The following is a 27,606-nucleotide window of genomic DNA, read 5'->3' as shown; positions in this document are numbered from 1 at the left end:
TTATTCCAATCAATCAAACCCTAGATCCTGGTTCACATCAGTCAGGATCTTCAGTTGTAGTAATTATAGGTTCAACTGTTGCAGTAGAATCTGATGTACACATCTTTTTTATCACACTTGTACTATCCCAGATTTATGGTTTCAAATAGGGAAAATTTACAACCAATTGCTGGGTAATAACTAGCCCCCCCCCCCCCAACCCAAAAAAAAATAAAAACAAAAAGGAAACTTATAACTTCAGAAGATCTGCACTGTCCACCAAATTCAGTTCAAATTACAGACCAAAACAGATTGCCGAAAGAAAAAATAAAATAAAAAATACCACCACAAAGTGCTGAACTGTTTACTGTTTACGGCCCTAAAAAAGAGATTGTAAAAGGATAAGAACTGCTAAGGTACAGCAGAAAAGATTCCCACATCTGCCTCTAATTTAGGTCTCCAAGGAAGATCAAATTATTTAACAAAACATAAATGGATTAATTAATTAATTAAAATAAAAAATTTGAGTATGGAGAGAACAGGTTTAGGCAGAACTAGTTTAGGTCTATATTTGATTTTTGAATATCAGAAAAAAGGAAAAGAGTGCAACAGTTTGGTACATTCAATTTCTTTACTTCTGTGCTCAGATGGGGGTAAACAAGGCAGTGGCTTTTCTCCAAAAGAAAAACTGAAACTGACTTGTATTCAAAGTAGCTTCATATCTTTAAGGGACTTCAGAAGAGAAGCTCCACAGTTGCAAGAACAATGAATCAGTCTTTCAATGAAGAATAGAGAGAAAAAGGGCCTCGCTAAAATTTTGAGGAAGAACTTCAAGCTGTATTTTTTTGGCGCAGTCTCCTCAAGAGGAGGGGCAGAAATTTGACCCTAAGGCTCTGATATCATGCAGCAACTAGCAAGGATGCAAATTGAATACTCTCAGGTTTGCTTTATTCATAGCCCCAGCAGGTAATTTATAGTTTACAAAGGCAAACCTACTCTGAGTGGGAAAAGGAATACTACAAGTCTGAAAGTGAATAGGAAAACCAATCTAAAACCTAATAGGAAAAAATAACTAAACAAAAACAGAATTAAAGAAGGGTTCCTGTCATGATTAGGAGAGGGATTTTGTGCCTCTTGATTCTAGTGCTAGCTGGCGCCAGATTGAGAACAACAATTTAGTCCCTTATGCAATAAAATCAAAAACAGGTTGCAACCATTTTTAATTTTTGTACTTTAGCAGCTCTTTTGAAATAGAAATATTTCCATTAGTAATACCAAATACAGATAAAAACCTTTACCTGAGAGAAAATAAAAAATACCTATGGTCCTATGGATACAAAAAATTGACCCTTTCCATTAGTAATACCAAATACAGCTAAAAATCTTTACCTGAGAGAAAATTATAAAAAAATACCTATGGATACAAAAAATTGACCCTTCAAAAAAAATCCTCACCCTATTTGGTCTTGGGCGTCATAAGATTATCTAATTATCTAATAATATTCCACCAAGGCGAAACAGGAGGTGGTGACACCATTCACATGGATAGAGCTTTGGCATCTTTTTCTTCAAGATTTGTCCTACACCCAATCAGGAAATGGAAGGGAAAGACTATTTGCATCAAAGCCAATGGAAGTAAATGCATGAAAAAGTGAAGTGGCATATCCATCATACTAGTCCACTTGTTCATCAAAATGAATATAAAGCACCAACCATCAAAGATATAAGGAACACAAGATTTTCCACCAAGGATTGGAAAAGAAAGTTCTCCACGAGATAACTAAGAAATTTCCATACCTATTACCTATATAGATAAAAGGAAATTTTGCACTGAAAACTAGAAAAGCATGCAAAAGCCACATATTAATGTGAACATGGGGGAACATCTTGAAAAGCATTTGTTAATATAACAGCTGCAAAACTAACATGCTAGAAAAAGAAGAAAATGTGTCCAACAAGGATATCTTCAAGGACAAAACAACGTTCATGCTTCATGCATGAACATGGACGTACCGATTCTATATCCTCTCTCATGTGCCTGAGTTTTACATTAAAAATGCCCAGCCATTCATCCATATCATCCACACAACTTGATGCCGATTCTAGACCCTGCAATACCTGTATGATCCACAAAACCAAAATAACAGAGCCCCCACAATGAGCTGGTGAACTTCATATAGTTTTTTTCTATTTATAATTATCTTTTATACCAACCAGAAAGGAGTCAGAAGGAAAAGGTCAATCTTTTTGCCACTGCTGAAATGCTTGAAAATACCAATAAAGACTCAACAATAAAATCTGACTACCACTTCAGAAAAATATAGAGACATGTGGCGTAATCATCAGATAAAAATAGAAAGAGAATGACATCTTGTTTTGACTTTTGAGAGTCACCCAAACACAAGCCTTTTCAGCAGCTTGTAAGAGTATACAGTCACTTGTGATCACTAAGAGAAAGCACACAGTGTTCAGGTCAAATGCTTTGAAAAAGGAAGGCATGTAAGGCATCGCCTAGGATGGGATAGAATGATCACCAAAGATCCAAGTGAGAATCCCAAGCATTTGAGACAAGGATATAATGCCAGTGGACTTTAAACTCTCTTTTTTTTTAATTCTTCCATCAAATGCAATTATTGTAGGCTTAAGAAGATGCTTAGTTTCATAAATAGTAGAAATCCATGCTTCCACAAAATATAAGGTTACCTCCTCTATCAAAGGTTCACTTTCCAAAATGGCATGCACATTTGCTGCTTCCAGAGCAAGAAGTTCTCGCTTCAATCGTTCAGAAAATGCCTCAGCTTCACCAATACCCATGACATAACTATTCAACAAGATTAGGATTAATTCAACAACTACCACAACTAGAAATTAAGTAGGACAAGAAGGGGAACAGTACATCTGGAAGTACAACCAATGAAGCAAAGTAAATCATTCTATTACTAATGATAGGATTTCATAATTTTCCATGAGAACCACTGTAATCTAAGAAGTCACAGATTGTTTCCTAAAATAAGCAATTCTTTGCATGTCGTGGCTTATGTGTACAAAGAAGTAGGGTTAGTTATTGTAATTACCAGAATTTATTGCATTATAAATATGATACTCTCCTTTCTTCTTCTTTCGCAGAAGGCTAGATATTAGTTTCTTAATCAGATTCCCTTACACTGTATCAGAGCAAGTATAATTAGTGTTGATTTTGGTCAGAGAGACTCCAAGGTGGGACTTGTAGTTTTGCATTAACTACTATTTTTTGTGTTCACGATGTGCTTCCTTGCAAGTTGAAAACTTGTAAGGAAACAAAAGATTGATATGTCACTGTAATCGATCTGATATGTCTACTGAAGATGGTGCAGCATAGTATGATGATACATAGCCTCAGACTTGCTGTTGGTTATTATTCTTCAAGTGTTGAAAGTATTCTACTCTCTGCAATATGATGTATTCATTTAAACAGGTCTGCTAGTCTATCAATTTCTGAAAAATTAGTAGCAGCATGATGATGCATCCCCAATTTAATGAGAATCATTTCTTCCAAGGATCTTTTAAGCAAAACAACTCATATGGGACCAAGAATGGGTTTCTTGAAATTTCCATTGTGGGCTATGAGATGGATAATGGAATATGACCTCAACAGCATTTGAAATAATGGCATCTGAATTCCGTGGTTGGGTTAATTGGAATGACGTACCAAGGATCATTTGGGTGTCAGTTTTGGAGAGATTTAGAATGGTAGAATATATGATGGATGTGACAGGTTCTTGAGATATGGGATGAAGAGACTGGAATTGAACGAAACCTAAAGGGAATGTAGGTAATAATATAAGGATATGATCTCCCAAGTTTGGTTTGGTTTGGAGCTAAACTGGATGATACAAAGGTTCTCATTTTGGGGGTTTTATGGAGTAAATAAGTTGAAAAAAATATCTATATATTGAAACTGGGTTATCAGAATAGGGTCAACCTGGGGTCTAAGGTCACTAGGTCTGGAAGGATGATGTCTGGGACAGAACTAACAGTTAGATTAGCATAGATCTGACCTTGAATTTTTTGTGTCTTTGGAACTCCGAAAATTCAAGAAAATTCAAGAAAAATAGAAGGAAAAAAAGGTATGACAAGAAAAGGGGATTGATGTAGGTTGCTAATAATACCTGAATGGAGGCTTGAGGATGGAATACTTAGATGGAGGATGAAAGTTGAATTTTGATCTTCAACTACTCCCAGGTGTTGAGGTTGATTTCATCTTTAGAACCTGTCTCAGCTTTGGATCTTCAATTCCCGATTGACAAAACTTACTACCAAGCACAAGAGGAATTACTTGAAGAGAAGCTTAACTTAATCAATATTCAATCTGATCTCTCCCCATCGAGTGGAAGGGGTCTATGATGTGAACAAGGGCCCACCCCTTGGCCAAAACCCTGGTGTGTGCCCCAAGGCCACTACAAGGTGGCGCACCTGGGGATGGCCAAACCCTGAAAGAGGCATTTTGGTCAAATTTTTAGCCCAAATTAGCTGCTACATCTTGGTTTCAGAATTTTAGTTTTAATTTTCAAAGTCCAGTCTGTTTTGAAGTCTTAGTTTTAACAGCGGTTGAGTTCTTGTGTCTTAAGGAGTCTTTTTATTTTAAGAAAGACTAAGACTCTAACAGATAATTAGGTCATTCATTTTAAGAAGACTTCTTTTATTTTATGTGGTTGATAGCTAGTTGTAAAGGGAATCCTGACTTATGAAGGAAACCCTAGTTAAGTTGGTTTATATGTCCTAGTTGAGTCCAAATAGAGTCTCCCAATTAGAGTTAGATTCTTTCTTTCTTGATTTAAGGCTATAAATAAGCCAGTCTATCATTGTAACAATACGTCTGCATTGAATAAACATTCAAAAAAAAAAAAAAAAAAAACTTATGGAAACAGGTCGTGGTTCTCTTGGGAGGGTCATGGCAGAGTTAGGAGTCTTGAATCAATTTGTAGCAACCCTTCTTCAACAAACCAGCAAGCCATCTCCATCTCCATCTCCATCTCCATCTCCATCTCCAGAAGAAAAACAAGTACCAGCAACCCCAGCCCCTTCCTCCACAGCCCCACCTCCATCCCCATCGCAGCCACTTCCCGCCTCTTTTTCTCTCTTGTGCACCTAGGAAACCCCACCCCCACATCACGGGCCCTAATCCCCTCTTCCCCACCATTGCCAGCACCCTAGATCCCCTCCCCTACCCCCTGTGACACACTTCAGCCCCCTCCCCCCACCCGTCCTTTACCCTGCAGCTCCCCCATTCCCTCTCTTTTCTCTGTCAACCCCTCCCCCTCTTTCATCTGACTTGCAGCAGATCGGGGGGGGGGGGGGGGGGAAGGAAGAAGAAAGAATTGAAAGATTTACCCAAGATCCATCCAAGAAATACAAGAAGCCCTCCAACTTTGATCCAACCCTTTCCTTCATTCCCTAATCCCTCCCACACTCAACCACAGGTTTCTTAGGGATCTTTAACACACCCTCTCTCTCTTTAATACATCCCACACTAATTTTAGCTATCCTACTACCAAGTAAACAATCCCACCTTAGGGTTTTATCAAAACCCTAATTTTTCCCCTTAATCAAAAATCTCGCATAAATTTCATAAATTTCTTAGAGATCCACAAACATCCCAGACCTTTCCTTTGTCATCCAGAACCCAATTCCAGCTTCCCAATAAATCTTAAGGCTAGAGGCTGTTGTTGATTTTGTTTAGAGCTTTGAGTTCTTTACGAATCTGAATCTGATTCTGTTTTTGTGTATTCCTCTAATATAAATAAAGCTATTGAGACCGGAGGCTTCACAAGTTCTATGTAAAGCTCCAAGTATCGGGCTCTCTTCTCTCCTCTCTGCTCTTTTCCCTGTTCTAATTATTATTGACACACTGGATTGCTTGTTTTGCAATCTCCTAGCCAGAATAGTATTGACGAAGAGGATTATCATTTGTTAGAAGCTGTTAAATAATTGTCACCTTATATGAATGTTTCTAAGACTTTTTGTAAGACTTTTGGGGGAAATACTGTTCTTATTTACTGTTACTGGAAATCAATCTCCAACGTCTGTTTATTTTCCCAGTTCCTTTTTTTACCTCTTAAATTTTTAGGTTGGACTTGTTTGTTCTTAATGATGTAGAGTAATATCAGCAGAGTTCCTGGACTCCTGGTTCAGCAGAAAACCCTAATTGTCTAATTTCCCCCCTGCAAACTTCCAGATGGCATAACGTTGCACACGCTTGGCTGATTACTATGCTTTCAGAAATGAGAAACAGAGATCTAAAAGAACCCAGTTCGACCAAGGCATTCTTCCATAATTCCTTCATGCCTGTTCAAGGGTCTACAGTTTTGGCACCATTTTTCCAATTTTTTTTTGGCACACTTTTGTATGTGCAGAATTTCCTCAGACCTATTATATAAGGCCTCTTTGAGCACTTTCATCTCCATCTAGAAGTCTAGGGGGGGGGGGGGGGATTTTGTTTTCTTTTCAATTTTACTCCGTAGAACTAGGGTATTCTAGCTTGTGGATCAAAAGGTTCATTGGTGCTACAACTATGTCAAACCTCAATACTGTAGTCTTTTACTTTGTTGACCATTTAAACCATGGAATCGAGAGATTTTCTCCTCATGCCATTAAGTTGTTTTTCTCAAGTACTCTTGTACTTAAAAAGGTTACTGACGTCATCCTCAACAACATTATAGTAGTGCTGAATGCCGATGTTACCTTCTTTTGAGAGTATTTCTGTATTTACCATATGAGGGTTGTCTTAGACTGAGGTTCTTGATTCTCTTCCTATTTTTCCCCAACCATTCCTATGTTAATTCCTCTCACAGGTGATCCTCCTTGTCAAGTTCCAAGGCTCTTCAAGTGTAAAGTGTCATCCTAAAGTACTTGGTGAAGCTCACACTTTGCCGCTCAGTTCAATGTCAGAATCCCTCTCTCAAGCTCCATCTAACATTGTCTTACCACTGACCATTCAAAAAGGTATCCATTTATGTACTCAAAAATAATCAGTTCCTTATTCTATTATCAATTTGTTTATGTATCTCATCTTCCTACTTGCTGCATACTTTTGCCTTGTCATCATACAAGAATTTTGTAAATTATGCATGGTGTAGGTACATATGAAGAGGAACAAGAGTTTAACAAAGAAACTGGGGAGAGAATGAAATCATAGTTGTCAAGGCAACAAGGCATTGCCTTGACCAAAAAGGACCAGGATGCCTGGGTGTTGCAAACATGATATAGGTGACACCTTGACAACAGGGAATGAAAAGATACATACGTGCCAAGAAGAGCTTCCATATCTTCTTCTTCAGCTTGTGAAACTAGATCTTTTTCAACAGTTACTGTTAAGTCATCCTCTGTCGCAACATTTGCAACTGGACCTCCATCTTCAGGCTTTGCTTGGTTTGTGACTGTGGGTGTATTTTCCTATCAACAAGAATATCTGAATAATCAATAGAGTGTTGCTGCAGAAGAGCACAATCAGAAAATAATAAAATAAACTGCCCATGCTACTACTGCATAAAGTTTCATTAAGCTTGAACAGAATCAAGAATGCAAAAATAATGCTCAATATCAGAAAGCAGGCATCCTTCTTTTTCAATAGAGTAACAGATTTGTTGGAAAAATACCAAAGAGCAAAGACATACAGTTATAAATGCATTGATGAAACTCTTGTGATCCCAGAAGAAGAGGCCAAGTATATCCCCAACCGGGTAGCAAGAAATTCAAGTCAAAAGAAGCAGTAAAATACGTGCTAACTTTGTAACCTGCCCTGCCAACAAAGACCGTCTATTCACCCCACTTTCACTATTCAATCTTCCATGGAGTTAGTGGACTTTGATTCCATAAGAATATGATATTCCTTTGGTTGAAAGGATGCATGCTTCTCCTTATCAGAAGAACCAAACTCCAAGGAATTTGATAAATACTGCTGTGCCCCCTTCATCACTAGATGGGTTCAACGATGTTAAGAAAAAATTTGTTTCTGGATCAAAGCTTGAATTTCTGCTGTCTTTGAACGCTCTTCCAATTGGCCCTGAAAAGATAATGAAATTGTTGTCCATATAATCTCTAAGAACACAATCCATTCATGCCGGCTGTGGGTTTCCCAAGCTACTGCCATCAGATTCTCACTAACCACATAGTGGGCACTATCCACACTAGAACCACCCTATAGCAGACATGATCTTACAACATTTTATTCATTCCTTATGATTTAGTCAAATACGATGTTACAAAAAAATTTGAATGGCGACCCAATGAGCATCCCCTGCCATAAGAGTCTTATTAATTTGCTCTGGAGATCTGCATTCCACCTAGAAATCAGAGAATAACCAACGCAAGCTAGCATCTGCGGTATAAATGCCATTAAGAGAGGAATATCAGAACTACTACCAATGGCATACCCAGCGCATGAAACACCCACCACCATGGGGTCTGGGAGGGTCATAATGTACACTGCCATAACCCCACTTAACTGACAGGCTGTTTTCCTACTCAAACCCACCGAGGCCATCCTATCAAGAGTCAAGGAACCACATTTTCCCTGAGAAGTCTCAGATCAACGATGAAATACCAAAAACTAGATATGATTTCATAAAAACTAACATTACCAGGTGTAAGCAACAGGTGGCTAGGATGGTTTCAACTTTCAAGTGATGCTGGAAGGGGATACAAGTTGTAGCTCAATCAGACATTAAGTTCCACTGCAACAAAATGGTACAAATGAGATCACAGAGGAATTGGCTAAGCAGGGGGTGATTACAGAGTTTGTAACAAATGCAGTGTTTGGGGCTACAGTACAGTGTCTTTTTATGTCAGTCTTACTCTAATAGTCTAATGTACCTCTAGATATCACTATGTATCAAAATTTGCATCAGTTATTTCTTGCAATCCCCTAAAAATGAGAGTAGAAAGTCAATAAACATAAGAATAAAGATTGTTGAAGTGTTGAGGATTCTCAGCTTGAAGGAGAATGTCCCACAGAAGTTATCTTTCCTAATTCAGGAGTTTTTGTTAATCAATTTAGCAATTTAGTGTTAATAGGAAAGTGGTTAGAGTCTGAGTTGATTTTATTATATCCCAACCTCCTCAATTAATGTTTCTACCATAGGATTACAAATATACTCTTAACTCTGGGAATAGAGGACATCTTCCACTGGGTAATTTCTTCTCCATTAGTTTGCCTCTCTCTTTTCTTCTTCAGATCCTGGTTGCTACTTTGAGACTTTGTTATAAAGAATAAACACCATACACCATCAACAGACATTCCATAAATGGAAAACCAGAAAGACAATACGCAAATCTATAAAAGAGTAAGTAACAAATGCAAAATTATATTCACCTTTACCCAAAGTGCCATCTCGACAACATCCATACCAACAACCTTTGGAAGATGCCCCTGAATCTCTTTAGACATGTTTAAAATGCGAAGTAAAAGACGATTCCTACAAAAAAAGATAAGAAGATGAAACTGAAACAACAGTCTAATTAAGACATCAAGACTTAATGTTCATCACTCAGAAAAGAAAATAGAACCAGAGCACTGCGTACAGTTCAGAAGAGTACCAATACCAGCCATAAATCTCATGGCATCTAGGTCACCCAAGGCATTGGAGGGGGCCAGAACACAAGCCAAGTAGGCGATACAAAAACAAAGCGCCTAGGCGGCCATGTTGGCAAAGGCACAGAGCGTAAAAAAACTACAGTACCAGCCAAAGAAAACCATGGATGCAAATAGAATTAAAATATCATATCACGAGAATCCTGCAAGAACAGCAAAGAAGATAATTTGCACCTATCGTCAATGTTCCGCATGGTCCACTGAGGAGGGGCAACACTCTGGCTCCTAAGGTTATCAAATCCCTGACAGAAGTCAAAATCATAAGCCAAATCCAATATATGAAAATAGCCAACTTCTCATCATCAATGGAGAAAAAAATTTCTATAATTTCGTCTTTGGCAGACTCAGCGCATCCATCACCATAATCAAGAATCAGAAATGAACAATGCCACATGGAAGAGAAAGGCAATACCAGCATAAATGTACAGCCACTGGGATCATTCGCAATAACCTCCACTTTGGAAAGATGCTTGAGCTCGTATAATTTGGCAGGCTACAAATGCAAGAAAGGATTTATAAATCAGTCAAGGCAAGTCTATCAGGTACTAGCCTAAAAGAATGCCAATGTTATCTAAAAAGCAGTACAAACCCACCCCCACCACCCACCCATGGGTTGGGGAAGGGAACGGGAGAGGGTGCAGAAAGGGGGGATTGATTCGGGTGAGACCCCCAAGAAGGACACCAAGACTGTTTTCCATCAGTAATTCTTGATTTATTAGGTCATCAAACCAGGAGATCTTGTCCATCCACCAGGACATACGTTGATTAGTTCAGGGGGTGCAAAGATGGATCCCCTCCCACATCCCCTTCTTTTCTGCATATTTAAAACATTTATGAACTGGCCCTCATGATCTTTGTTAGAAACCTAAAGGAACAAAGCTTAAACCCAGAAGGGCAAAAGATAAGGAATTGGATTTGGAGGCCATCACTATAAGTATTTCAGAAAAAGAGAAAAGCCAGAATTTCGGAGGGATGTTCTATGAAGGAAGTAGATAAATGCAGCTTTAGCAACTGACATGAGGACTTTGTGGACGACTTTGCATCACCTACGTATCAGGAATTCTTTTTATGTAACCTTGTAAGCTTTGTCAACTTTTGTGCACGGCGATGTATAGTACAGCAGATCTTTTTTTCGTTTATAAATTCTTTGATAGAAGCCCAAATTATCCACCCCCCTGGTGGCAAGGGAAAGATTCAAGAAAGGAAATAGCGTATGAACTTATTTCATTTATTAGGACTTCATGGAATATTTGCATCATCTATTTTGCAGATTCTTTTTCCTATCTAATCAGCAAGTTTTGCCAGCTTTTGTCCAATGTATAGCACAGAGAACAATTTTTCTATTTAATCTCTGACAGAACTCGCTTATCTCTTAACTCCCAATAAAAAATTAACGAAGGAAGATAAGAAAAGTAAAAGGAGCATTTTTATGAGGTAAACTCTTCTTTAATTATTGAGGACTTTTGTAAATATATAAATCTTTCAAGTTTAAGATTTTGATTGATGTCATTGATGGCTGCAGCATTGATCATGGTATCACCATAATGTAATAAAAAAGCTATACTGCCATGCAACTGATTCAACATACCAATGGCACAACATTCTCTATAATAATACAACTAGTAGTAGCAAATAGTTAAATCCCAGCTTTAACAAATACTGTGTGATCATTACAAAAAGTCTGCATGTAACTTTTGACAGTACAAAGGATACCAAAACAATTTTTTTTTTTTTTTTAAACACAGTTGGATGCCCCAAAAGTACTTAATTAGAAACATAACTGAGTTACCTCAAGGACTCCACCAGAAGAATATTTCATGACACGAAGAAAGGCTTTAGTTCTCTGACCCTTAGATTTGGCTGCATAAATAACTAGCTGTTATGGCCCATAAAACATAAATAAAATTTGACGGTAGATTCAAACTGAAAACAAATTCATTAACAAACGTTCTTTGGAAAAAGAAAGGAGGGAACTACAATTCAGCACATACTGAGACCTTCCTTTTGTCTGAGATAGATAGCTTGAAGCCTAGCATTTAGAAGATAAAAGATAACAGCATCAACCAGAAACTCAGGGATTATACAAAGAACTACATTAGAGAGGTCACAACAACTCCACCTCATTCCAGCTAAATGGGGTTGGCTACATGGATCCTTGCCTTCCAATCGCTCTATTCAAGATCATACTATATACAATGCCCAAGACATTCCATGTATTTTCTCACAAATTGTCCTAAGGTAATTTTAGGTCTGGCCCTAGCACATCTAGTTCCTTCAAATTTGATAAAGTCACTCCTCCAAACTGGGGCATTAAAGCCTCCGTTGTACCCGGACATGCCACCAATGACTTTCTTGTAGTTTATCATGTATTTGAGCTACTCTCAAACCAGCTTTAACATTACCATTCCTTCTTCATCCTTCCAAATTTTGCCACTCATCCATCTCAACATCCTCATTTTTGCCACGGTGAGTTTCTCTAATGATGCTTCTTAACTGCCCAACACTCAACACCATACATCGTAGCCAATAGTACAACAATCCTATAAAGTTTTCCTTTTAAGTTTTAAAGGAAACTATCAATCACACAAAACCCCCGATGCGGCTCTCAACTTCATTTGTCCTATTGTAATTCTTTGGGAAACATCGTCCTTTATATCACCTTCTCTATTTAAGATTAGCCAAGACCTAACATCTCTAATAATCACCTTAGAGATGCTCCTCTTCATCAAGTTTCTCTACCGACTCATTGTTTGTTCTAGAATAACCAAAATTAGACACTAGATATTCTATCTTGGTTCTACTTAGCTTAAGATCTTTTGATTCCAAGGTTTCTCCATAACTCTAACTCGTTGTCAATCCCACCTCATGTCTCATCTACTAAAACAATATCCTCAGCAAAGAGCCTTAACCAAGGAGCCTCATCTTAAAATCTCTAGTTAATTCATCCATGGACATGATAAATGCAAATAATAAAGGGCTTAAAACTGACCTTTGACGTAATCCAAGCGTATCGTGAATTCACTACCTTGGCCCCCACCATTCTCAAACTATTAGAGAGGTTAGATCTCATTAATTTCTTTTTTTTTTTTTTTTTTTTTTTTGGGGGGGGGGGGGGGGGAGATCTCAACAAGTAACTGTAATTGATACAAGACTTTTGTCATTCTCCTTTAATATTTGAGGGGCACTAAGTAGACGTAGTTTGGTGCCTTCAACATTAAATCCAATTGAGATAATCATGCTAATCATCATATTTAGGGATGTTAGGAAACGTCTTAACGATGTTAAACCCATTTTAGGGTTAGGGTTTTTGATGATTTCCCTAAAATTAAGGGCTGCCCAAAATCTTCCAGCAAATAAGTCCAATATTATGGGATGTTTGGGATGGTTTAGGGTTCACCAAGGTTAGGTAAAGACCTAGAAGAATTCGGCCAGCCTTGGGGTTAAGGGATGAGGGTTTTAACTTGAAACCTTGTTGTAAATCTGTAATGATAGTTTCAGATCTGGATTTAAAAGTTACGGTTTAGAAACCAGGCGCTCAGGGTTTCAGTTAGGTTTGGAATGGGGCTGTTGTTGATATTTTTGTAATTTCAGACTTGATCCTAATGGGTTTAGGTTTAGTTGGAGGTTTCCTACTTGGAGTGGGACTTTTAGGGAAGTCAGCTAGGGTTAGGAACTTAGGATTTGGAAGGGGAAGCAGAGTAGCTGTAGGAGATGCTAATCCTAAGTGGCAATGGAGTGCAGTTGAGGGTCTATGTTGAACTAGGGTTTAGGTCCGGAGGTTGAAGATGAATTGTAGAATTTAAATGAAGAACATTAAGAACAGGAATTTTAGAATTATTAGGGTTTTAGGCTTAGATGGAACCAAGGGTAGGGATGAGAGGAGGGGTGACATGCAATCCAACTAGGAGGGAAAGGGAAGGTACAGGGGTGGGGATTAGGGACCTAATAGGGGAGGGTGCCGCTGCTGCCATAAGCAAGAAGAGACAGAGAGAGGGGCCCAAGAGGGTTGAAGAGGGGAGGGGTAGGAGAGGGAAGATCGTAGGGGGTGGGGAAAGGGGCTTAGGGAATGATGCTGCCAGAGTATGGCAGCAAGGGGGAGGGGAAATTAGGGTTGTGCAGGGATGGGGAAGGGGCTGGGGGTGGCTGCGATTGAAGGGTAAGGGGTGAGGATGCTTCACTTGGAGAATTGTTGAACACTTGCTAGAATTTTCTGAAGAAGAGTGCTACCAGAATTGCTGATCTTTGAAGAAGAAACTTGACTCAAAATCTGCCACAGCCCTCCAACTCAATATTCTCATTCATTAATCAGACTTGAAGAATTACAAAGAAAGAATGGCTATCTATAGCCTACTAAAAAACTCTAAACCAAGTGAGACTCCTTTAGTCCTTTATAAATTAGAATGCCATTACATTTGATCACACCCGACCAAAAAATAAAAGATCTAATGGACTCTAATTGACACATGTTGAAACTGAAATCCTAATTAACTAAAGACTCTAATTGCCACATGCTGGAATTAGAAAACTGAAGACCCACATGGTCCAATGCTGGAATTAAAACCTAATTGACTAAAGACACATGCTAAAATTAGAGGATTAATTAGTTTAAGGGAGGAATAAATCAATAAGGACAAAATTAACCCCCCATGGTTCGGTCAGCCTAGGGGGATGCCCCCCATGCATGGGTTTTGGGCCCAACTTTCAGCCAAAGGGAGATTTTTGGTTCACATCACCTAAGTTGTCAACACCTCACTTTTCTAAATTGCCTAGGGTTGCAACTTTACAATAAACTCATCGTTCTTGTCAAGTCCAATCATTCCCTAAAACCTCGGATTCTCAACTATTCCTCAGCGAGATTTCTTTTTTCAATCATCAGGCGTTAGTTTCTAAAGTAGTTATCTTCTTTTTTTTTTTTTTTTGGGTAGAACTAAAGTAGTTAGGTTCATGAGCACCAATTTTCATCCTAAACTGATGTTCTAACAAGTTAAGAACTACAATTCACAGTTTATCCTACACAAGATGGAAAAAAGATTCTAGCCTTCTAGGTATGCTTCCCATAGGAATGAAATAGTGCTCCAGACCATATCAATTGCACAACTACAATTATAACATCTTAGATGGTAGGGTCTGAACTCTGAAGCACTATTCTATTCCTATGAGAAGCTTCTAAGTTTTTCATCCCTGCCAGAAAACTTCCAAGTGTATTACCCCAAGCCTTACATACACATCCACCATCAATTCCCTTATCAACAAATTCAACCCCACCCTACAGTGCCCAATCCACACCCTTTTCACCTGCACCATCCCCAATACAATCAACTCACTACCAGCCCAAAATCAGTCCGAACAAGCCCAAACCCTCTCAACTGAGCCCATTCACCAGTCCACCACCTCCTTATGTTACCTGAACTAACCAACATACACCACCACAAGAACCTCCACCACCTCAAAACCACCATCCAATGGTAACCAGAAGTCGAACTGCGCATAACATTTTCCCTCTTGACCATTAGACATCCTCTACCTCAAGTATTTCTTTCCACTGCCCTTCCTTACCCCTTGAACCCAAAACCTACAAAGTGGCATCAAAAGACCCTAAATGGATGGAGGCAACGAAGGCAGAATATAATGCTCTAATGGCAAATAATAAATCAAATCAAGCCTGGTTCCATATGAAGAACGAATGAATGTGGTGGGCTGCAAATGAGTATACAAGATTAAACTAGAAGTGTAGGCACCATTGAATGCTATAAGGCATGATTGTTAGCCAAACGCTACAATCAACAGTCCGGCATTGATTACCATGATACATTTAGTCCAGTAATGAAGCCAGCAACAATAGTGGTTGTTCTTACTACAGCAATATCTTGGCTCAAACATCAACTACATGAAAAAAAAGATGTTTCTGAATGGAACACCGATGGAAAATGTGTAAATAAAGCAACCCAAGGACTTTATTGTTTCAGATACTTCCACACATGTTTGTCACCTTAATAAGGCACTATATGGCCTATGCCAAGCACCACGAGCATGGTTTTAGAGATTCAAAAGCTTTCCCATTAGTGGTGGTTTTCAGGGAAAGTATGGCAAATACATCTATATTTATCCTAAGGACATCCACTGGCATAGTAATATTATTATTTATGTTGATGACATTATCCTAACAAGTGCAAGCAAGCAACAAATTCAAACAGTCATCAATCGCTAAGTAAGGATTTGCAATGACAGACCTTGGTGACCTTCATTATTTCTTAGATATTGAGGCAAAAAGAGATTCCAATGGACTCTTATTCACCCAAAATAAATATTCCATTGATCTACTTCAAAGTACAGGAAAGGAAACACTCAAACCATACACAACATGTGTAGCATCCACTTCAAAGCTATCATCGACTCAAGGTGAACCATTGGTAGACCCAACCAAACATAGCCAACTAGTGGAAGCACTGCAGTACCTCACAAGGAAACACTCAAACCATACACAACATCTGTAGCATCCACTTCAAAGCTATCATCGACACAAGGTGAACCACTGGTAGACCCAACCAAACATAGCCAACTAGTGGAAGCACTGGAGTACCTCGCTTTCATGAGACCTGACCTTATCATATGTCATAAATTAAGTCCACCAATTTATGCAAAACCCAACTACGGATCATCTACAAGCAGCTACAAGGATTCTACGATATGTCAAACATACAGTGGGAGCTGGCATCTATATTCATCCAACAAATTTGAATCCAATGGTTGCAAAAACAAATGTCGATTAGGCTGGTTGCCCTAATACACACAGATCCACAACTGAATTCTGCACAATTTTAGGGAGCAATCTTTATCTCATGCTCATCAAAGAAGCAACCAATGGTATCACAATCTAGTGCAGAAACAAAGTACAAGCCCAACTCGTGACCAGTTTTAGAACTCTTATGGCTCATCTATTTACTGAAAGATTTTCAGGTACCTCTCACATATCCACTACAAGCAACATCTAGGCCACTTAAATGTGTGCTAACCTACTCCTCCATGCCCAAACAAAGCACGTAGAGGTAAACTACCACTTAATTCAAGATCTAGTCCTCAACAATTCTCTCAAGGTCACCTATCTGTCATCGAAAAACCAAATTGTTGACATCTTCAAAATAGAATTATCCTCAACGATCTTTCAGGATCGATCCAAACTGCTGCAACTGCCCCTATCAATTTAAGAGGGGATGAGAGACTAAGTCAAAGTCTAGCAACTTAAAGGACTCTATTTAAGATTTACGTTAAGTTAAGATTTTAATTAATTTTAAATTATTTTGAACTTCCTATTTTTCTCTCTTCAGCTGTAGCCAGTTCTTGCCAATGTTGGCCATGTGAGAGTTTTATATAAAGCAAGGTACTGCCCAGTAATTTGTTGAGCAGCCTTGAGTATTCAAACTTCTAAAACCTCCTCTTTTAGTTACAGCATGAAATGGCCAAGGCTCAAACAAGACCACCACTGTAACCTTCACTTTTCACCGAAAACATTTTTGCATCCCTTCTTTGGAATATGGAAATTTACTTAAGTTAGTAAATTAATCATTACCATTTACATGCATATTAACTGGACAATAGCACCTTCATGTAAATGTAGCTTGGCATAGCATGCAGAAATTGGGAGGATCACATGACCTGAAAATGCCTCCTCTATCCAATAAAGATTGTTTTCTTACTCCGGTACAACCAACCGGATCGAAAATATTGTGGTAAATCTACGGATTAAAAAACCAACTCATGTGGCTCCTTGAAGTCATTGCTGCCTCACGAAACGAAATCCTCTAGGCGTTCATTGCCATTAATATCAGAATCAACTAAAACCAACTAGAAGTGCCTATTGACATTACCGCTACAAATTGTCCATAAACGAAGGAATGTGTTCGCAATGTAAGCTAGATTGTGAGCTGAGATTGATACTGATTATCAGATGCAACTTCAAACAAGTTACTTGACGCAGACTGATTAAAACAACAGTCCGTAAGAATTTGTGATGTAGTCAATTTACAGTCAACCATGCACAATAGCGGAATACTGTGAGATCAAACTCTTGCTCATCAACCAAAAATCACGGTAGAAACAGGGGGAAATAACAGGTGAACTACGAGGCAGATAATTCAACCAGCAAAAGAATTATAAGGCAGATCCATTAAAAGACCAACCAAAAAGGCATCTCCAATAATACAAAGTGAAAAAGCGTACTAGTGATTGCAAGAACTCTAGGTTTTGCCATGTGATGACGAGCTAATTTTCCCGATTTACCCCATATCCCACGGCTCTTCGCAACGCGGATCGACAATAAGACGTTCTCTTTGGAGCCACCGCCGTCGTTTATGGCGGTTTCACACGCACGCCTAAGCTCCTCGTCATCTGCGCTCGATTTCGCCATCGTTACTCTGCAAATTCGAGCCCAGCAGAGACCGGTGTAGAGAATTAGATGGTTGCAGTCTCCGGGGCTGGAAGTAAAAGGTTTAATGCTTCAGCCAGGCAGTCGACTACCGACGTCAAATCAACTGCGACAGTAAGAATTCGGCTGGAAATGGTACGAATTGAGAAATGTCAGAAAAGCCCCCACGTTATGCCATATGAACCGTTGGATTACAACACGAACACGACTTGTGGGGCGTTTCTGTCTAAGTTATATCAATGTGATTCCCTTCTACGGTAGACCGTAGACGTAGTTTCTACAAAACTGATGGACGGTGATCCGACCTTACCGCATAAGTGGATTGATGCTCAAGCGAAAAAGACCCTACTAACCCTAAGGGGTTAGTTGAGTTGGCAAAGACTTTGCGACTAATCTATTAGTTGAGTTGGCGAAGACTTACCCCTAAGCCATTAGTTGAATTGGCAAAGACTTATACCTCATTGTATGATTTGTATCCGATCAAAAATTCAAATTTCGTTAATGCAGGGTTAGTTGAGTGGTAAAGATCCATACTTCTCAATGAAAAGGTCTTGGATTCGACCCTTGTAGACGGCATTACACTTCCAGTATTAAAAAATCGCCAATAAATTTCCCTAAGATTAAAGACAAAGCTGGTTCTATCAAAAATTACAAAGTTGTGCATACAAAACCTGGTTCTTTCTTTTTTGATCTCTAAACCCTTTGTATAAACCTTCTAGGTCCAAATAAAAAACTTCAGGGTTGTAAGGATCCAAACAAAATTTCTTACAAGTTTTGTAGTACATTGACCTTAAGAGGTGCGTCAATTGACAAGGACCAACAACTCATAAGAAGTTAATAGCTCCAATTTCTTTGTGGCCGGAGTTTCTCCCATACATATATAAGTTTCTTTGTAAGATTTATCGAGGTGCATGCAAGTTGCATTTCTTTAAATAAAAACAAAAAATTCCTCAAGATTGCCACTTCTTAAATGAGTACCTCAATGGCACCAAGTTGCAAGAGCTATTATAGGACCTTTAATAGCTCTAGCAGCTCTATTTCTGGCATGCTCAAGTTTACTCACCTTTAGATTAATGACAAGTCTATTGATTTCATCCAAATATCTAATTGAGAATCCTTAAGACCTAAAATCAATTATTTGGAAAAAAGGGAAAAATCAGTCCTCTTCACCGTCATCATCCAGCCCCCGCTCCCCTCACCACAACCCTTGCTTTGTCCCTTGTCCACAACTCATTCTATCCTAAGAATCAAGATCCTTTTTTTTTTTCTGGTGCAAACAGAATACTTTATTAAAGAGAAAAACCATGATTACAACCTAGAGAAAAAAGATCAAACAACATTAACCTAGAGCCCTTTTTAATTTGTATTTTTGTACTCCATTCAAGGCTTAAATCAACAACAAAATGAAAATTGAAAATTGAAAAATAAAAAATAAAAAATTCAACAATCAAGGACTTTTGAAGGTAAATGGTTAACCTTTTTTCACACTCCAATGAACTAAGCATTCGTTGATTGTACAACAGGGTACAATATATAATACTAGTTTAGAGAGTGCTAAAGTCGAAGGTGAATTAACGGTGCAAGAGGATTATGGTGTTGGGAAATAAAACACATTAAGGAGTACGGACCTAGGTCAAAGGTGGGCAATTTTAAGGTTGTGTTTGATTAGTTGTTTTGGGTTGAACAATGTTGGATCATAAGAATAAACTTGTCATCAATTCAAGAGATAAATGAGTAAACTCGTGTTTCACATGTTTTTTTTTTTCTCAACATTTTTTTCCCACCCTATATTTGCAAACGAATGCAGCCTAAAGGAAACTAACAGCTATACTGTCTCCACAACTAAGATGGTAATCTCCTTGCTAGGTAAGAGGGATTGGCCTATTTTGGTCATGTTTTAAGGCTCGAATATTTTGGTTATGAGGTGATCGTCTTGGTAAAGTAGGTAACTTCCCAAAACATTGGCTTCTTTATTGACGGAACCAATTGAAACACCGTTTCTTCTATCTATTTTTTGGTAAACCGTTTCTTCTAACTTGTGTCCAATTAAAGATAGTCTCTACAGTGCATGATAAATATAAGGCACTAATGGATAAACATGGAATTTGATCCCACACAATAAGGGCATGAATGTCCTAGGGTGCAAGTGCATCAACAAAATTTAAGCAAAAAGTAATGGTTCACTAGAGAGATGAGATGCAGCAGCCATTGGAGAACTAGTCATGAAAACCTAAAAAATTAGTATAAGAAACCAGACTCTAATACCATAAACGAAGAATAACACTATATTTTTTTTTGGTAAACATAGATTTAATTAGAAGAAGGCCAAGAAAATGTCAAGACATTCTAATTATAAGCTTGAAGGAGCCAATGAGTGGAATTAGGCCATACAGTCTGACTTGACACGAATTGGGCCTTTCTAGCTAGGGAATCGGCTATAGAGTTAGCCCACCTAGATATAAACCGAACCCACCAAGATGGTTCTAATAGCACTATTGTGATTTTCATGCTTACCCAAAAATCTCAACATACATGCTCCTATTGGGTAAGAGGTAAAGAACAATGGTTTAATTTAAATTTGAAAAAGTCCTGGAGGGTTTGATTGGCATCACTTATGTACTCAACCTCCTTCAATCCCATGTTGTTGTTTCCCCCCCTTCCCCCATGGTGAATGTGAGAATTACTTGATCGACTAACAGAGACCTCTCCCATTTAACTGTTTTGTATGGTCTATATTACTTTGTTTGACTTCTCCATTTCTTTTCGAAAGTTGTACTTGCACCTTTCGACAAACTACAAATCAGCCCTAGGTGATACCAAATACAAGGTGGATATTCATCCAGATAAGCAATATTATACATCGGGATGTGAGTACTATATAACATGCAAGGCTATGCCCTTGGTTTTGAGGGGATTCGAATTCTAATCTCAAATTTGGAGTCGTCGTTTTTTTTTTACTTATTGAGTCATTTCTCAGAGTTCATTTGATGTGTATTTATCATTCGAGACAGAGAGAGCCAATCTAATTTATAACGTTTGGATGCTTCATATTAAATCATGCATGGATCAGGCCACAACCTGGAACTAAACCCTATTCCAATTTTTTTCCCACCATTAGTCCACAATATCTGGAGTTGGAGTACATGGTGGCCGTAGATGTCACCAAGCTTTCACCCATTGGATCAAGGGTTAAGACCAAGTCCAATGCCGGTCTGACCGATTATGGTCCAATTAAAGGAGGCCCAAGCCGCCGAACCAAAATCACATTGACCGTCTCTTAGCCCGTAAATGGTATTTACAAGGCTACGTTTCAATTCTCTCTCTCGCGAAGTCTATTTTCTATTGCCAGTAGTTTGTGCAGAGAAAACCTCTAGGGTTTAAGCCGTCGAAGGAAGAACGGAAGGATGTTTTTGGGTGCGTTTCCTCGGAAGCCGGACAAGGCAATTGCTCTGAAGCAGCTGAGATCTCATGTAACGATCTTTGGAGTGTGGGTGGCTTTTGTTCGAGTCACTCCTTACATTCTTCATTACCTTTGCGAAGAAAAGGAGGAACTGAAGCTCGAGCTATAATGCTCATCTCCATGCGATCATTCGAGGTAAGGTAGGGCGAAAAATAAATCTGAAACAATCTGGAAGTCGTTGTTTTATTCTAATTTGTTCGCTACAGTTTCTGTTTAGATTAGAAAATCATGGGGTTATATAGGTATCTCCCCTGCATTCAAATACGTTTACATATCTATCTGAACGAAGGTCTCATAGTTACTTGCAACTGAAAAGATATGTTTGTATGCGGATATTTCTTTGATTTGTACTAAGAATCAGTGTTCTAGGATTATCATTAAATTCTATTTCGAGAAGCATTCTTGTGTTCCATCGCTTACTGTTTAAGTATTAATCACTTTATATATGTGGTACTCCCAATGTGAAAGGATCATTCTTGTGGCCATACATGTATTTGATTTATTTGTACAGAGAGTAAATATGTAGCTTTACTATTAAGCTTGATACTGGACGCTACAATTTTATTTTATTTTTTTGGTAGAAAAGGCCGACAATTTTAGAGTCCTTGAAAAGTCTGCTTTTCAAGCGGAAAAGGAGATCACGAACAGGAATAGAACATTAGAGTGGTTATGTGGGGCACTGGCTAAACTTGGGTAGTGCCACAATTTCATATGAGCATGTGAGATTATGTGCTTGTAGGGGCATTTATCGGAGTAGTTTATGTGATGTTCCTCAAAATATTAAGGGTTACTTAGGAGTTCTGCAGAGAGTGGATCCTCATCTGGAAAGGATTCAAAATAAAGTTATAATTTTTATTCGGTGGAAATTGATCCTGTATAAAGTAGGATCTGTAGAGATCTTAGGCTTTTGGTGATTGTTCTCATCTGGATTGATAATTTGTTGCTTGTCAGTTTGAGTGCCATAGGATAGTCTGATTCCGTGCCTTGGAACTACCCCTTCTACGTGACTATCTTTGAGAACTGTTAGACTATTTGGAAATATTATTTTCATTGCTGGCTTTTTGTAGAATTCATCTCACTTAGGATAGTTTTTCAACCCGACAGCAGAGTCAAGCTGGTTTACTAGCGATTTAATTTTATCCTATCAAACTTGTGTATTCTTGCGCATAAATTGTGTCTGGCAATGTGCTACAACCTGGATCTCTCATTACAACAAGCTTCGATTTTGGTAATTAAGTTGGTCATCATTGCAAGAAGCCTGGGTGACCTAAGGTGATGGGATGCCCTCCCAAGCGGTTATGTGGCAATTTTTGACCCAGCTAGGCATTGCCTTGGCTCCATGATATCTTTAAACATTATTTTTTTTCCCATAAGTGTAATTTGTAGTATAGCAATGATATAATAATCCTTATGTGCTACATCAAGAATCAATGGGAAAGGCTAAAAGCCACGTTAATGCATATGAAATAATTATGTTAGATTGCTCCTAATGGTCTGAAAAAAGAAAATCAACAAATAATAAACAAAAGTATAGGATATGAAGGAGCATATTTAGACAGCCCATTAAAGATACACGTTCATGAATAAATTAACCGTTCACCAAAGCAACAATATTACAGCAACAGGAAACCTAATCAATATAAGCTAACCTACAGTTTTTTCAGCTGAATTTAAGAATTAAAAGGGTAATCAAGATCTTGAGCTATGCCCTTAAGTCTTAAGATAGATAGATAGAAAATATACCATTTCTGCTGCTTCTTCCCATGCAAAAAAAAAGGTGGACAAGAACAAAGATATGATCAAACATTGTCATTTGAAGGAACAAGAGAGGGAATGGGAGGAGCATCATTCAAAACATTGTTTTCATCATATAGAGATGGACTAGTGTAGTATCGGGTGTTCTCAAAAAAGGTCACATCAGCACTTACAAATTGTTTCCGATGGATAAGAAAAGTGGGGTAAAGAAGAAGAAGAAAGGGGAAAGAGAAAAACACACATTCTATTTATCCATTGTCCATTTGCCTAGACTACTACCATGTTGGTAAAAATGATTAGTACTTTATCTGGATTTATGATTGGATTGGCTCCATGTTCACGTACTTTCGTGTTTGATTGGTATAAGATGTCAGTTAGCTTACCTTTAAGAATTGGAATATGTAATAAGCCATGTAGTGGACTGCCCATGAATTTAGTTAGCATACATGATGCCAATACAGATATAGGAGTTTGAGGTGGTAGTTACAGTAGGAATGTGTGCTGGTCTTGTCTTGATTGTTGTTTAGTTATTTTATCATAATAAATGTGTATGGCTATTCTTCTCTAGCTTCTATTACTAGTTTAATGTCTTGCTTATAATTTCCTATTTGTTTGTTCATCCAGTTAAGGGTATTTACTTTACTGTCTTAGAAGTCTTAAATTAACTCACAACATATCCAGACCTAGAGCTTTAAACCTTTGGTTCTAGTTGGGAGTTGTTTTAAGCCTTTTATTTTATTTTGATTGTGCAACTGTCTTTATAAAGTTAGCTCAGGTTGTTAGTCTCTTTATATAAATTGGACAGGGAGTGAGAATAGTGGATTCTGATCTTTTATCAGACTACAGGGTAAGTTTTCTTCTTAGTTAGCCAAGACTAACAAGCAGAAAAGGCATTTTTTCTGGGGTTCTTTGTTTGTATGCTGCCTCCTATTATGTGGACAAGATAACCATTGATCTATTCAGCCTAGTCGATGACCTATAAATCAAAACCAAGTGGACCCGTTAACTTGTAGTTACATTAGAAAATCATCCATCCATATTTGTCAACATTTTCAATGAGCAAAACTTTTCCACTGCCCATGGTGAATGAAACATCCATAATGTAAGTTCATAATTAACTCCACCCCTTGCTATGTGAAGTGAATAATAAACAAACTACTCCTCACCCCCACCCCCGCGCGCTTGCATGCCATACAAGGCTGTAAGTGAAGGAAGTTGTAGTCCTTTTCCAATATTTCTTGGTCCACATCTTGGCATAGTCTTTCCATATGGATAACGTCTAGTCCTGTTCTAAATATGCCTACACTAAATGTCATTGGAATTTTTTCCCCGAGCCCTTACCTTGAGTTCTGATGTGGCTGGTCATGTGAAAGGTGCTTGCTCACGTATGTCTTTGCCTGTCTTCACAACTCAACATTTCAAGCATTCTGTGTTGAACCTTGGGTAATTTAACTTAGTGCCTAGGGCCTTGGTTCTTGTTGCTCCTTTCCTGGATTGCATGCTTCAAGTTGTTGTTCATCTAATCTCATGCTTCTGGCGGTGGGACTCCACAAACAATGATGGATCAGGGAAGTAAACAAATATGTCTTTATGATTAGGAACAATTGCATGTAAGATTTTGTGTCAATCCCCATTTCCATGAGAGTGTGTATTGGGTCGTCCAAAAGGTGTTTGGTCTTTAGTTTCACAAGGGGCTAGGGTGTTCATTTTGCCCTTCCTTTGCTAATTGGCATGCATTTTGGCAGCCTTTGTTTCAATGTTTCCCATTATTTGTTACTGTAGGGACCGTCTATCAGACAGGCACAAGGGAAGCTTGCATTGGTAAATTGTTTTAGGCCACTTGAGGAGTTGATCGGGCCAATCTGTATGATGTAGCAAAATACATTATCCTGAACATGAATAAATGGTGTATTATGTCCTTTTTCCCCACTTCCAGGTCGGAGATAACTACAACCCAAAATAGCTATGTGCCAACTAATCTGCATTTAGGACTGTTATGGTGTTTGCTAATTTTAATGTGTGTTGAACTAATGTTCACCAATGTCAAAATGTTAATTGTTGGGAGTCAGTCATATCTTGTGGCAAACCAGTCTAATAGAAACAGATCCATGTTTCAACTTCAAGTACTTGGTTGCCATCATGAGGCATGCATGCTTTTATGATTGAAGAAGTTTTGCTGCTTATATTAGTGTTGGGAGATTGTTGTATTTTGTTGTCCACATGTTAAGATGCCTAATTCTGCTTTATCTGATCCTTTATAAATGTTTATTGAAGTTGTAATTGTTGCAGCAGATGCAGAATGGAGATTATCATGATGATGGAGAAGTATTGTGGTTCTTTATTTCGTTTCTTTTAGTCATGGCAGTGAGATCAGATATTCTTCGCTCTTATGCCAAGTGATAGTTGTTTGTGAATGATATTTTTTTCTTCCTTTTCATATTGAAGTTTTACATATTTTGAATTTTAAATTTTAAATATTAAATGCATTCTGTGTTCTGTTATTGCAACGTGTGTATGAAGTGCTAGTGGTCTTGTATTCTGCTAGTTTTTCAGCTGCCAATCTGCTTTCCTGAAGAACATATTGTGACTCAACTCTTTGCTCCCTTTGCGGCGGAACTCTGAAAGCCCGAGTAACTAGAATATCTTGATGAGCATGGCTAGATCACTGTTAGTTTTTATATTTTCTAATGGAAGTTCTGGAAAAATAATACGTAATCATATCTGTGCCTTATTTGTTAATCGACATATTCGGATTGTTTTTTAACTTCAGGAATACCTATTTGGTTTCGTAGAGCATTTGGACACTTTGATCCTACAAACATAGCAGTGTTAATGGTTGAGCTGGGTTGACTCCATCGGATTAGATGCGAGTCCTAGGGAGGCCGAATTCACACAAAGGATTTTTTTGGTTTTCATTATTATTACCAGTTTTGCTTTGGCTTGTTTTTACTTTATTTTTCTTCTTTTTATTTACAACAAAATTTGCAATTAATAACATTGCTATATAAGGAGTTGGTGAGTAGTTTGGATGATTTTGATTATTCCGACGACAGATATTAGTGATTTCTGCTGCACATCGAAGGTTTTTTTTTTTTTTTTTGGGTTAAACGCATTGAAGACAATTAAGAATATAGATTATAATACTAATCAGAAGATTAATAGTTAGAGTTGAAGACTCTTCCTAAAGTTGACTGGTAAGTGGTTAAGATGTAAATTATATACAGAATGACATCACATTCACACATTTCAAGGGAGTTGAATAGCATTGCTGACTTTCTTGTATGGAAGGTTTAGTATTGTCTGATTTATTCCTAGTCCATGACTAACGAGACTGTCAGGGGTTATATGATAATGTTTTTTATTTTGTTTCCTTGTTTTTTTGGAAAAATAGTTTTCCTATTTTCATTGTTTTTGGATGCTGAAATCGTGCAGGATTGATTGTCTTTAGGGATAATTATTGTTGTCCCCCTGTATTTTGATTTTATTACTAATAAAATCCTGTTCTTTACAAAATTACTGTTGCCCCCCTTCCTTATAACGGTGTTAAGTAGCCGTTAAGTTTGAATATGTAATGTCCACTTTGTCCTTCATTAAGATTAAGAAATCAAAAGACGATATTACCCCATTTATAAAAACCAGATTAAATGTCAATTTTACCCTAACTTCATTTATTTTGAATTAAAAAAATATTGGTTTTCCACCTTCACTAAACTTATTTATTTTGAATTAAAGAAATTGACAAAATTCAAATTCGATTTAGTTTCCCACCTTCTCCTCTAGCATTAGTAGGGAAGGAAACCACAATTTTTTTTTGGGGGGGGGGGGGGGACTGGTGCTTTTTTAATATTGAAAACGAAACGTAACACCTCCCCTTGGGAGTTTAGACTTTTAACCGCTTTACTAACCCACTATTGACGAAACCACAAAATCTTGCCGGAGAAGGAATTAATGAAGTAGGTGATATTCAGTTTCCAAATTTGAGTTGAATTCAATCTTCCCTCCTCTTCGGTTTCTATTTTAATTTTATTCAATTATTATTTCTTTATTTTGGTGATTTTTTTTTAGAGTAAAACAAATTATTATTATTTTTTCTTTACAATTAATTAAGGGTGTTACTGTAACTTGACAAAAGGGTAAATAAGTAAAGAGATAAGTAAAAGGGTATTTTGGGATTTTTAAAAAATATGGAGATGCCACATCATCAGTAAACTAACGGAACTTAACAGTAGGGGGCATTAGTAATTATAGACAAAGTTAAAGGTTGGATTAGTAATTTTGTAAAATATAGGGGATACATTAGTAATAAAATCAAAGTATAGGGGGCAATAGTAATTATCCCTTGTCTTTAAAAAAAATAAATTA

General features: G+C 37.8%; 2 protein-coding genes across 8 annotated transcripts in view; one reads left to right on the top strand and one right to left on the bottom strand.

The window, feature by feature from the left end:
* Nucleotides 1-18,104, bottom strand: part of LOC149017851 (exocyst complex component SEC3A-like) — a 69,030-nt gene extending 50,926 nt beyond the window's left edge. For both annotated transcript variants that reach the window (XM_089152183.1, XM_089152182.1), the window contains exons 1-8: nucleotides 17,825-18,104; nucleotides 11,397-11,467; nucleotides 10,020-10,100; nucleotides 9,782-9,849; nucleotides 9,329-9,431; nucleotides 7,262-7,410; nucleotides 2,683-2,800; nucleotides 1,993-2,097 (exon numbers count right to left, since the gene is read on the bottom strand). In XM_089152183.1, coding sequence (XP_089008309.1) covers nucleotides 1,993-2,097; nucleotides 2,683-2,800; nucleotides 7,262-7,410; nucleotides 9,329-9,431; nucleotides 9,782-9,849; nucleotides 10,020-10,100; nucleotides 11,397-11,467; nucleotides 17,825-18,011 — 882 coding nt within the window. In that variant the 5' untranslated portion in view covers nucleotides 18,012-18,104. The remainder of the gene's footprint in view (nucleotides 1-1,992; nucleotides 2,098-2,682; nucleotides 2,801-7,261; nucleotides 7,411-9,328; nucleotides 9,432-9,781; nucleotides 9,850-10,019; nucleotides 10,101-11,396; nucleotides 11,468-17,824) is intronic.
* A 3,239-nt stretch (nucleotides 18,105-21,343) lies between these two features.
* Nucleotides 21,344-25,745, top strand: LOC149017850 (mitochondrial import receptor subunit TOM6 homolog). Of its 6 annotated transcripts, none has more exons than XM_089152175.1 (2): nucleotides 21,344-21,624; nucleotides 25,537-25,745. In XM_089152175.1, exon 1 carries the CDS (start codon nucleotides 21,434-21,436, stop codon nucleotides 21,596-21,598), a length of 165 nt encoding a protein of 54 aa, XP_089008301.1. In that variant the 5' UTR covers nucleotides 21,344-21,433; the 3' UTR covers nucleotides 21,599-21,624; nucleotides 25,537-25,745. The 6 variants fall into 6 exon arrangements, with proteins under 6 accessions (XP_089008301.1, XP_089008307.1, XP_089008304.1 ...); XM_089152181.1 differs by having other exon boundaries at nucleotides 25,534-25,745; XM_089152178.1 differs by having other exon boundaries at nucleotides 25,519-25,745.
* Nucleotides 25,746-27,606: the final 1,861 nt, after the last annotated feature.

The sequence above is a fragment of the Hakea prostrata genome, chromosome 4 (genome assembly GCF_041222555.1).
Source record: "Hakea prostrata isolate BN-2017 chromosome 4, UWA_Hpros_2, whole genome shotgun sequence".
Taxonomy (NCBI): domain Eukaryota; kingdom Viridiplantae; phylum Streptophyta; class Magnoliopsida; order Proteales; family Proteaceae; genus Hakea; species Hakea prostrata.
The sequence above is the reverse complement of the archived record's forward strand: the minus strand, read 5'-3'. Positions and strand labels throughout refer to the sequence as shown.

What these genes read in the sequence shown, in the direction of transcription:
- LOC149017850 (XM_089152175.1), top strand. Translation starts at nt 21,434, where the DNA reads ATGTTTTTGGGTGCGTTTCCTCGGAAGCCGGACAAGGCAATTGCTCTG.